Source organism: Manis pentadactyla, chromosome 8, assembly GCF_030020395.1.
Source record: "Manis pentadactyla isolate mManPen7 chromosome 8, mManPen7.hap1, whole genome shotgun sequence".
NCBI lineage: Eukaryota > Metazoa > Chordata > Mammalia > Pholidota > Manidae > Manis > Manis pentadactyla.
The window spans coordinates 42,769,199-42,781,078 of record NC_080026.1 but is presented as its reverse complement, the minus strand read 5'-3'; the positions used below and the strand labels follow the sequence as shown (position 1 = coordinate 42,781,078).

The 11,880-nt window shown below is 54.4% G+C and overlaps 1 protein-coding gene across 2 annotated transcripts; it reads left to right on the top strand.

Moving 5' to 3' along the window:
- The first annotated feature begins 3,904 nt into the window (after positions 1 to 3,904).
- Positions 3,905 to 9,383, top strand: EN1 (engrailed homeobox 1). 2 transcript variants are annotated; one of them, XR_008998836.1, is made up of 3 exons: positions 3,905 to 5,298; positions 8,306 to 8,939; positions 9,075 to 9,383. XR_008998836.1 is itself a non-coding variant. In XM_036886630.2 (2 exons), the coding sequence occupies exons 1-2, from the start codon at positions 4,413 to 4,415 to the stop codon at positions 8,620 to 8,622; spliced, it is 1,203 nt and encodes a 400-aa protein (XP_036742525.1). In that variant the 5' UTR covers positions 3,905 to 4,412; the 3' UTR covers positions 8,623 to 9,383. The 2 variants fall into 2 exon arrangements, 1 of the variants encoding a protein (XP_036742525.1); XM_036886630.2 differs by having other exon boundaries at positions 8,306 to 9,383.
- The last annotated feature ends 2,497 nt before the right edge of the window (positions 9,384 to 11,880 follow it).

Below are 11,880 nucleotides of genomic sequence, written 5' to 3'. Positions count from 1 at the left end.
CCCTTTTCTGAACAGTATACACCAAAACCCTCAACAAACATTTCTACATGTCCAACTGTGTGAGGTAGACTCTGATGTTCATACTGATGTGTACATACATGAGCCCGCTGCCATGCACACAAATACACACAGACAAAATAAATAATGCTTTTACAGACCTGATTCTCTCTCTGTACTCACATAGCAAGCAAATAGACACAAACACAGGCTGGGGTCCCCACAGCCATGGGCCACTCCAAATTGAAATGTGTTTTTTGCAATATTGTGAAAGGGGAGAAACAAAAGTAAAATTTTTCAGCCTTTGCCTTCAGCGATTTTCACCAGTCTTTCCACCATACGACCCCAAACTTCTCTAGCATTCCCCAAACAAACACACTTTCCCCTCTTCTGGTTTGTTTAGCAAGGTGTCTTTTGCTCAGTGGAAGCCCCTGATTAGCTGCAGAGAATGGAGGGAGTATGGAAATAGGAGAGAGGCAGGACGATTGGGGTTTCTCCCTGTTCCACGTATCCCACTCTCCCACCATTGAAAGCCTCTTTAGGCCCCCGTCTTACTTCAAGTGGGGAAAGAAATCATAATATTTTCTCCCCTTGACCATATAAAACAAAACAAAAAAATTGTTTTCTTCTTTGTTATTCTCCACTTCTATGTGGGATAGGTATGGAGATGGAATTTGGGAATAATCAATTTGTTGCAGAGACCTGGCTGGGTCAGTGGTGTTCTGTGCACAGCTCAGAATTTAAAAGCAATGGAAATGGACACTGGGTGCCCTCAAACGTCCACACCTTTGGCCCATAGGCAGAGGGCATTTGGAGAAAGGGACTCTATTCCATTCCTGGTAGACTCCCCCACCTACTTCCTTCCAGCTCACCTCCCTATCATACCCCCTGGACATCTATCGGGTTGGAAGAAATTCCTTAATTCCCAGAGACAGAAACAACTCCCCCCAAAATGTACTCACACCTGCACGCACATCGCTCCACACACCCGGAGCCTTCTACCCACATACCTGTACACACAACTCACCCTGCCGGTACTTCCTCACCCTCACACCCAGTCCTGGGCTCACTCCAGTCCCTGGACCCCTCACACACCCATCTAGACCAACAGTTGCTCACTTTCACCACTCACACACTTGACTGTCAGGCTTGCCACGACATCAGCCCGCTAACACCGAGTTCCCAATAGCATGTTCATCTTCAGACAGAAGAGGAGGGCGTGAGACTGGGTGGGGGTCATGGGGAGCAGGCGGCGCTAGGTGCGGAGCATCAGGCGCAGGCCTGGCCAGGAAGGTGGGGGTGGGGGGTGGGGTACGAGCCAGTGCGTGGAGTGCCGCCTAATCCAGCCGGAGCTCGTGGGCCGCGGGTGCATTTATCATCCCATTACTGTAACAAATCCGGGCTCCACTACATGAAAGGTAAAATGAATTACCGACGTTAAGCCGTCAATAAAGTCATTTCTGTAAATGGTGTCTCCAAAGGGCCGCCGCATTATTCAGCTGGCTTTATCAGCTGGCTGGAAATTACGTGGAGGAGCCGGGCCGCGCAGCGCGCGGGGCCGCTCACTTTGATTAAGCGTCTTGCCAGCGCGATGTGACAGAGCTTTTGACCAGGGTTTTATTCACAGGCCTGTGATGAACGCCAAGCTGATCAGGCGGAATGAAGAGTAATTAAAACCTATAAATTATCTTCCGCAGCCCTTCTCGAGGCGTCTCCTGCAGGCGAGATAAGGCGTCGAGACCCTATTTACGGCTCTGAAAGGGACCGCGGCGCACAAAAGCTACGCGGCTAAATAGGATATTGATAGTGTCCTAATTAGAATTTAATTAAGTACCCACGGTCGCTTGCGGGATAAAGATTTCAATTTTGCGAACTTAAAAATAAAAAAAATCCAACCCCCATTTCGGGGAGAAAAGATGGGGCACAGGGAAATTTCGGGGAGCCCTTGGATGTAGAACTGGAGGACTTGGGAGACTCCAAGGTAGAAAAGGAGGGTATTGAGAGGATTGAGGAGACAACGGCTAGCTGCTTAGCGCAGCGCTTCGGAGTGTGGTTCTCGTTGTCCGCAGGTCGCCCAGGCAGGTCCGTCTGGGAAGTCGGAAGACCCTCGGCTGACCCGAAGATGCAGCCAGCAATACGAACTCCAGCTTTCCAACAGCCCCTTGGAGAAACTTCGGCTACTGCGGTGTTTATGCTTGTTGTGTTTTTCGTTTATTTTCCTTCTAGCCCTCTGTGACTTTTCTAGGCACAGGGGAATTATTTTGAATATTCCCACCAGAAAGTATCCCGAAAGAGATCCTTTCTCTGCCGTCCCAGTTGAGGACGGCGGTAAGGATGAGGAGGTTAGCTGGAGCTCCAAGATAACATCCCCACGAAGGCCTCAGTTGCCAGAGCCTTTCTAGCCACTCTCCAATACCGTAGGCTTGAGCGCACTATCAGATTCTAGCACTTTAAAAGGCTTGTTAGACAAACCCGGTCCATGCCCAGCGCCTCACCTCCCTCAATCCATCCCTGGTGATGGGAGAACTTCTGGGGTGCCTCGCCCAGGAAACAGTGAAAAAGAGCCCAGCGGACTGGAGATGGATCTCCGTGAGCATGGGAGTGTCAGGACGCCCCTCCATTCCCCAAAGCTTGGGAAGAAAATGCAGGGTTAGAGCCAGGGGCCCCCAGGAAGTCAGAAGCAACCTCAAGAAAGTCTGGGCAACCGGGGGAAACTCACTGTCCCCATCCTCAATCAGCTGGTTAGGGCAAACACCTGGGGTGCATTACTTTTATTTGATTTCATTTTGCAGGGAAATCAACACAGAGGTTGCCCCAAACCCAAAAGCCGGAGCCTCGCGTGTATCCACGCCCTGACTTGCTTGGCTGAGGGGCCTGCCCAGGACAACTCCATGATGCCCAGGTGGCTTCGACTCCGGTGGCCAGGGAAGGAACAGGCGTCCGGCGCTCCCGGCGCTCCGGCTCTCTCGCGCCCTCTGGGCCTGGCTTAAAGGCGCCAAGACAGTTTCCAGGGTGTTGGTGAAAGTTCGGACAGGGAAGGGCATGGGTGCAGATACCCTAGAAAGGACACTCAGTGCAGCCGGCTGGCACGCCCTGAAAACTTGCAAACAGGCGGTCTTTGCTTGGCGCAGCTGGCCTCCGCGGTTTGCTATTTGTGAAAAATAAACTGCTTCTCTAGGTCTATTTCACATCTCTGACCCTCCTGGTCTCACTCCTCCCCCTCCACTACACACACACACACACACACACACACACACACACTAACCTCTCTCACACACACACACACTAACCTCTCACCCCTCATAGCAGCAAGAAAAAGAGAAAATAAAAGGCTGTTTCTTAGGCATGGGGGTGCAAAGGAGCCGAGGCCTCTGCCTCCTGACCGTGAGCCCGGCACTCACGCACCCATAATCCTGCATTTCTCCAACAAGTTGTTTATGGAGTTGCTTCTCTATGTGCCTACACCCCGAAATCCAGCCCTCCCCGGTCTCCTTTGCCCCTTCCTTAGTCCGACCCTGAAAGAGGGGGAGGGGCTGGGGTGAGGGTGGAATAAGGCGGGCCGGACGCGCCGGGCCAGCGCCGCGACGCCCCCTCTCTGCCCGTGGCCGCGCCCCCGCCCCCCCCACCCGGATTATTTATCCGCAAAGTCCCGCGCGCGCCCATTGGGCCGAGGCCCGGGAGTCAGCGCGAGTCCTGGCTCGCCATTGGCCCCGCACACGTGCGGCCCTGACTCACGTGCTTCCGGTTTGAAGGCAAAAAGTGTGCCTGGGTGATTTTTTTTTTAAGCGAGAGAGTTTGTGCAAAGATCCGAGCTGTCAGAGATTTGAAAAAAAAAAAAAAAAGGCAGCCCGGGCGCTGGCGGAGACGCGCTCTCCCTGCAAAAAAAGCAAAGGCGATTAAAGGCGCTGCCAGCCTCGCGCTCTGGGCACAGCTGAGCGTGACACTCGGGGAAGTCAAACCCCTCAGTACTGCTTAGGAAGATGGCTAGGCTTTAAAGACTATTTATTTTTCCTTTAAGAAAAAACATTCTTGGAGCTTTTTTTCTTTTTTCTTGCTTTCTTTTTCTTTCCCCTTTTTTTTTTCCTCTCCCTTTTTGGCCGTGGCTTACTCCCCATTTAAAACAACTCATTGAATCTGGTGGCAGAAAGAAAAAAGAAATAACCGAGTGTCTCCATATCTGGATGTCTACAAATTAGAGAGAGGGAGAGACAGCGAGATCTATCTGCTCGATAAGAGCAAGCGATTCAGGCCAGGCGCCTGGGCTTTTTTTCCAGCACCCGCCCCGTGCCCTTCGCTGGGGCTTCGTTGGCCTCCTCCCTCCGCGCACCCCCACGGGCCGCTGGCAAAGTGGGGTGGGGAGCGAGGCGGGGGGGGCGGGGGCCGGCGCGGCGGCCGGGGCGGCGGGTCGGCCGAGCATGGAAGAACAGCAGCCGGAACCTAAAAGTCAGCGCGACTCGGGCCTCGGCGCGGCGGCGGCGGTGGCGGCGGCGCCAGGCAGCCTCGGCCTGAGCCTCAGCCCAGGCGCCAGCGGCAGCAGCGGCAGCAGCGGCAGCGATGGAGACAGCGTGCCGGTGTCCCCTCAGCCCGCGCCCCCCTCGCCGCCCGCGGCGCCCTGCCTGCCGCCCCTGGCCCACCACCCGCACCTCCCCCCGCATCCCCCGCCCCCGCCGCCGCCGCCGCAGCAGCAGCAGCAGCAGCATCTCGGGGCGCCTGCTCACCAGCCGCAGCCCGCGGCCCAGCTGCACCGCACCACCAACTTTTTCATCGACAACATCTTGAGGCCGGACTTCGGCTGCAAAAAGGAGCAGCCGCCGCAGCAGCTCCTGGTGGCTGCGGCGGCCGGAGGAGGCGCAGGAGGAGGACGAGTAGAGCGTGACAGAGGCCAGACCGGCGCAGGTAGAGATCCTGTCCACCAGCTGGGCACGCGGGCGCCAGGCGCCGCCTCGCTCCTGTGCGCCCCGGACGTGAACTGTGGCCCACCCGACGGCTCCCCACCAGCTGCCGTTGGCGGCGCCGGTGCGTCCAAAGCTGGGAACCCCGCAGCGGCGGCGGCTGCAGCAGCCGTGGCAGCGGCGGCGGCGGCCGCAGCAGCGGCCAAGCCCTCGGACAGCAGCGGCGGCAGTGCAGGCGGCGTGGGGAGCCCAGGTGTACAGGGTGCCAAGTACCCGGAGCACGGCAACCCCGCCATTCTGCTTATGGGCTCAGCCAACGGCGGGCCCGTGGTCAAAACTGACTCGCAGCAGCCCCTCGTATGGCCCGCCTGGGTCTACTGCACGCGCTACTCGGATCGTCCGTCCTCCGGTGAGTACCCTTCCACACGCTCAGCCGCCGTGCAGGGCAGAGCAAAATAGGTCTCAGACACTTTTCCCTCCGCCTGCTTCCTCCTCCTCACAAGGGTGTACCCTCAGGTGTGCGCTCCAGGCCTCCGCGGCCACTACTCGTATGCTGCAGGAGCTCAAGTCTCTGTTACTCGGTTTTGAAGTCCGAGACCCTCAGGACATCTTTGTGTTTTACCTTTATTGTTCTTAGGAAAGACACAGTCAGTCATTGATTTTTCTTCCAGGAAAGGGGTATTTGGAGCTGGGGACAAGGTGGGCCTAGAGATCTGGGTCTGAAATTCCACCAGCCTGGTCTTGCCCAGGCTGAAATCGAGCAAAGCTTTGATGGGGGAAATAATCACCTTGTGTTCTTATAGACACAAACAACACCTCGATATTTTCTGCTGAGAGTTCATTTACATAGAGATAGATGTGAGGACACTAAGGAAAAGAGAAACAATCTGATCACAGTCTTTCTTGCTCCAGGCCGGGTGTCAAGGACAGCCTGACTCAGGTGGGTAGAATCTAGGGAAAGGCAATTGTCGAAACGGTGGGTGCTTGAGAACCCCTGGCTCCTGGTTCTCTTAAGCTGACAGACCGACAGCAGGTGAGGAGAGAAGACAGGTCAGGATCAGGCCAGAACGCAGGGGCCCAGTCCGTGAGAGCCTGCCTCCTACTTAGGTTCTGCGCGGCACTGCTCCTTCCTTCTTTCACTCCCTTTTTCCGAACGTCTGCCAGTTAGCATATTTCCTCCAGACGTAGTCCTGTTTTTCTTGATTTTACCTTCAGCCCCTTTTCCTCAAATCCCATGTGCTTCGGAAATGCGTGGCTGAGACCTACCCTGGGACAGCCACTAGGCCCCAGGAGAGAAGGCTGAGGCCTGCCTGCCTCCTGGTCACCAGTGCCCGGGAGGCGGTTGGGCGCCGCGACAGGGCGGCAGGGGCACTGGCCCACGGCTGGTTTTCCAGGAACCCGATGTACCAGAAGGCCTAGCACGGCGTAGCCATGCACTCACTGCTCCAGCTAGTCTCTAGCCTCCCCACCGCTGTCGGCTGGGCGGATCGATGCGCAGTATCAGCCCCCTCCATCTCAGGCCCCGTTATTGACACACCGGGCTCCCTGAACCTCCGAAAAGCTGCTTTGATTGACTCGCCTGATGGATAGAGTGATTGAGCTGTCAGGCTCTGTGGATCGGGCTGGCCGGGAGGCTGCGGTTTTATTACAAGTGTCCGTGCCTCTTAACACACACCCGCACACACAACACTCAGACAACGTCCCGGACGCACAACGGGCAATGGGGCCTTCCTGGGGATGCGCACATTTCCTGGGCCATCTCTGCCCACTCAGCTAATTACTAATCTAAAGCGAGGCCCTCTCCGCCCCCACTCCTCCTCGCAGTCCTCCCTCCACGGTGCTCGGGAGTGGGCCTTGTCTTTGTTCTTGGTCGCTTTCCTTCTTATGGCCCTGGGAGGCAGGGTACCTGCTCTTCCTGCATAGGCAGTCCGGGGGTGATGAATCTCAACCCAGACCTGAGTTTACTGCAGTCCCCTGGCATGGACTCTTTTGTCACAGGACAGCTGCTGACCTCAGGCACTGGCCTGCCCCAGGAGTCAGCTGCCCAGCTTGCCCCTCTGTTGCTAGGTTTGGAGATGCCAGTGAAGACCCTTCTTCGCAGACAGTTTTAGAGATTAACAGACCTGATGGGGACTTAACTTGGCTCAGTAAGCTCCCGTAACCATGACAAGGCCCAATAAGTGATTGCCCGAAGACTTTCCTGTGGTGGTTGATGGACAGAGATGCAGGCTTTCAAGACTGCCTTTCTGCCTTCCTCCTCTCTCCATAGCAGCCCTCTTTGTCCAGACTAGGTTTTGAGGGAGACCTCACCTTCCTGGGGAGGATCCTTGAGGTCTCTTCCTATACCCATCTTAGGGACAAAACACAGGTTTTTGTTGGGCTCATTCTTCTGTCTCTGCCCCTCTGCCCCTCTTTTGCTCATAGATGTGGGGAGGAGAAATGTAGTCACTTTGCAAATGCTATAGCTGGGCATGGAAAGCCAATCTGGCTTGTTTTTGTTATCCAGAAGTTTTCAGTCCTGAAATTGCCATTTATATGTTCAAAAGAGAGCTAAGGGAGACTCTGCTTGTGCATCTGGATGGAGGAGTGGAAAAGGCCTTTTCTGTCTTACTGGCACCATCCAAAGGGCAAAGCAGAGAACAGGAAGGCCAGAGTCATGTAGGCAAGGCATACAACTGACTGAAGGCCTTTTCTCTCCTTTCAGAGGAGCGGGGGTGGTCAGCTTCTCCCTGAGGCCCTAGAAAAGGCTTTGGTTAGGCTGAAGTGAAAGAAGAGGTAGAGAGAGCAAATACCAAAGACTTTGGAGCTAGACAAGACCCTCACAAGCTCCTTACACACCGCCTCCCTATCCTCTTGTTTTTTGGGGTCAATAGCTACAATCAGATGGGGTATTATGGTAGGTGCCCAGTGCAGGTGTGATTCTTAAGGAGGAACGAAGATTTCCTTTGCAGGTTGGCGGTGCTCTCAGGGCAGTCTTGCCCCGGTGACTTCACTGTCCCAGTCTTGAGCCTCTTTTTATTCCAGGGCTGTGAAGACAGCAGGCTCCTAACTTCCATCTCTGGGCTGGGCCAGATGGGGCTCCAAATCTCTCTCCATCTTGGATTCTGTGACAAGCCTGTCATATGGCTTTCACGTTCCAAACTGGGGTATGGGGTGCACATACAACTTCGACTAGCTTTCCTCCGTGGTCCTTCTGGCCCACCAAAAGGGAACCTGTGACCCCAGCAGCCCCGCGGTTGATCTAGGGGCCAGCGTGCGGGAGGGAGCCGGGGGCCAGCAGGGCCTCCGCCTTCGCCCCGGAAGCGCGGGGCGCGATCCAGGCTCGGCTCTGCAATTCTCACGGCTTCCTCTGCCCTCTCCCCCCCGCCCCTCTGTCCTCCGTCCCCACCCCCACCCGGCCCTGTCCGCCGCTGCAGGTCCGCGCACCAGGAAGCTGAAGAAGAAAAAGAATGAGAAGGAGGACAAGCGGCCGCGGACGGCGTTCACGGCGGAGCAGCTGCAGAGACTCAAGGCGGAGTTCCAGGCGAACCGCTACATCACGGAGCAGCGGAGGCAGACCCTGGCCCAGGAGCTCAGCCTCAACGAGTCCCAGATCAAGATCTGGTTCCAGAACAAGCGCGCCAAGATCAAGAAAGCCACCGGCATCAAGAACGGCCTGGCGCTTCACCTCATGGCGCAGGGACTGTACAACCACTCGACCACCACGGTTCAGGACAAAGACGAGAGCGAGTAGCGGCCGCCGGCTGGGGCCGCGCGGTCCGGCCGCAGTGCCCGCGCCTCCTCCCGGCACCGCCTCTGCGGCCTCGCCGGCCCCGCGCCGGGAGAAAGGATCGGCGCAAAGAAGGGAGGGAGCGACAGGGAAGAGAGTGAGGAGTTCCTCCGAAAGGAGAATCACGCTTGAACGAAAGGTTTTTAAAAATCGAGAAAGACTCGGACAGGTGCTATCGAAAAATTAGTTCTCTCTATTCACAGTTTAAGGGACGAAACTACGAACTCCTTAAAGCTCTATCTAGCCAAACCGCTTACGACCTTGTATATATTTAATTTCAGGTAAGGAAAAGAAATATGTGTAGCGATCTCTATTTGCTGGACTTTTTATTAATCTCCTTTATTATTATTGTTATAATTATTATAATTATTATAATTATTTTATCTCCCACCTCCGCCTCGCTGCCCTCGGCCCAGTTTCGTTTTCGTTGCCTTTTTCTTTTGAATGTTACTGCTTCTCCGGTGCCTCCCGCCCCGCATCGCTGGCCCTCGTTTCTCTGGGACTTTTCTTTGTGTGTGTGAGAGTGTGTTTCCTTGCGTGTCTGCCCTTCGCCTCCCCCGCACCTCCCCAGCCCTTCTGTCGGTCTGTCTGTCCTACTCCCCTTTCGTTTTCTGGAGATTTGTTGAGAAATACGACCCCACAGACTGCGAGACTGAACCGCCGCTACAAGCCAAAGATTTTATTATGTTCAGAAACCTGTAGTCTGAAATAAAGTGTACACTGTGCTCACGAGCCGCTGCAGCCCTCCTCTTTGCGGGCCTGGGAAGGGTATGCGTGCGGGGCACCCGGCGCCGGGCGCCCCCGCTCTCACACACACCGCAGGAGCCCCCGCGGCCCGGCCGGCCTGACTATCGCTCACTACGAACACCAGGGACCAGAGGGCAGCGCGGTGGTAGAGGCGGCTTACGGCCAGATAGGTCCAGGTCTGGAGGATCTGGCGAGACGTGCCTGGGCTCGGATGGCATTCAAAGGAGCCCCAAAGCCCGTAACGCTGTCCTGATTTAGAAAACACAGCCCGGGCTGTCGGGCCCTCCCTGCCCAGGGCTTCAGCCTCCTCTTGTTCAACCTGCTTCTCGCTCCAGTCTGCACCTTTTCTTTCTCTTTTTTCTTTTTTTTTCTGGTGCGGGTTTTCTCCTCTAGAAGCAGAAGGCCTTCCAGGGCGGGCCAGAGGTGAGGAGCTTTCTCTTGTCCTGAGCGGCTAGCTAGGGCAGACAGGCCTCAGCCTGGCCTCTGGGCTGCCTGGACTTAAAGGCTCTCTGGTTTGGGGAAGTGATTCCATAGACAAAGTGGTGGGTGGAGGGTGGGACACGGTGCCTGGCTGAGGCTGTGGGCGAGGAGGCCTGGATGCTGGGAAGTTATGCAGAGCGGCAGCAGCTTCTCTGGCAGCTGGCATCACTTTGGGCTCTGACCTCCGATGTGGGCACAGGCCTACCTCATCCCAACCTTAGCTGGGTCCCTCCCAGAATCACAACAAATCCTGTCTTACTTCCTGGCCAAAGGGGGCAAAGACACAAGCCTCCAGGACCCTCAAGAAATCCAGACTTCTTAGAAATGTCCCCACTCTTGTGCCTGACCCTGGGGCCTATCCTTTCTGGGCAAGCACTGGGTCCCACTTTGGGACCAGGAGGAGGAAGTTTCCTCCTCAGGAGATATCATTTCCCTTTTGTCCAGGATTTTTATTTTTAAATGGTAAATTCTGCTCTCCTCTTTGCCCCCTCACTTCTGTAATACATGTGTATGTACCTGTACAGACATGGCTAGTTAGTAGGTGTCCCTGCAAACTTGTGGGCATATATGATTATGCACAGGTATTGGTGTGAGTACCTACCCAGTTTGTACGTTTCCCTGTAATTAGATGCACACTTGGATGTTTATGAGTTCATGGTCTGTGTGCATGTTCTTATTTATGTTTGCACACCAGAATGTTTGCAGGTGTGTTTATGGGGTTTGTACCTGTATGAGAACTGTTCCTGTGTTTTTCCCTTGGATTTTTTTCTGTTGTTTTTGCAGGATTGATTTTATGAGAAATGAGAAAGGCCATTCTTCCTTCTTTCTTGAGAAATTCCTGCTGATATGGGTCTATGTCTGGGGAAATGACAGTGTGAATCTCCAAGTCCTTGCTGAAGAATTTGGGGGTTGGGGGTTCAGTGGCCTGGAGTTGGAGAGTGCATTTGGTATTGCCATGGGTTCCCAACTTTATGGCAGTGAATCACTTCCTTCCATCCCTTTCACACCTTCTTGGGGTATATGGAATAACCTCTGGGCATAATGGGTGCTCAACCAATCCTTGCATGAAAAGTAGGAAGCAGTGAGATTGGCCCTTCCCTGGGAGAGCCCTGGTGAGTTGTCGTCTGTTGGCAGAAAGTACCTTCTTGCCTTCCCTTGTGCGAAAAGGGAGCCTGGAATCTTCAAGCTCCCCAGACCTTCAGGTCAGAGGGTCTGAGACCTGGGGCCCAGAGTACTCCTTGCCTAACTCAGATAGCTCAAAACATCAAGAAAGGTACCTGCTGCCATATTCAGATGCACTGTTGGGGACACCCAGCTCTAAAGAGAACCTTACCATTGTGAGTACCTGGAAATGGGGCTATGCTTCTTTTGCACTGCCCTATTGTGGCCCCTTAGGGTACCCAAGCCCAGAAAGACCAGTAGTCCAGAGGAGCAGCAACTCCAGGGAGCATCTTGCTCCTTAAAGCTCCTCTTCACCACTTTCAAGAGATCAAAGCTAAGAGCTGTTCCCGTTAATCCCAGGAGAGAGGGAGTGGGTGGTTACCTCTCCCCATGATTGTGTTAGTAAAGTGTATAGATGTGTCATTATTATGTAATTTGATTTCTTGCTCCTTATCTTCTTTTATCTTCCAATCACTGTGAGCAAATAGAATTTTCTTCCTTGTTTAGTGGAGGAAACTGAATCTCTGAGGACTTAAATGTTTGGTCCATGTCTTTCCTATGGCTGTGTGTCTTTTTCTATGTGGCATCTACTCTTTACAGTTGCCTTTACCTCAAGAATCTGGCCGAGGTCCTGACGTCATTGTCCAGATTGACTTTCCTATCTCCCCACCTTCCCCATTTTTCCTTCTTCCTGACTGGGGCAGAGGAGAGAGGAGGACTCTGGTCAGACCTCTTTCTGGCACCCCTCCCAAGAAAAGGAAGTAATAATAATAATCATAAACAGGCATTGATTTCTCTGATTTATGTGGCTGGCTTAGTAAGCCGCCGGTGTGC

Bases quoted from the DNA above. Each gene is read 5' to 3' on its own strand.
- EN1 (XM_036886630.2), top strand. From the start codon at position 4,413: ATGGAAGAACAGCAGCCGGAACCTAAAAGTCAGCGCGACTCGGGCCTC. The intron at 5,299-8,305 runs GTGAGTACCCTT...CCGCCGCTGCAG, and splicing joins CTCGGATCGTCCGTCCTCCG to GTCCGCGCACCAGGAAGCTG.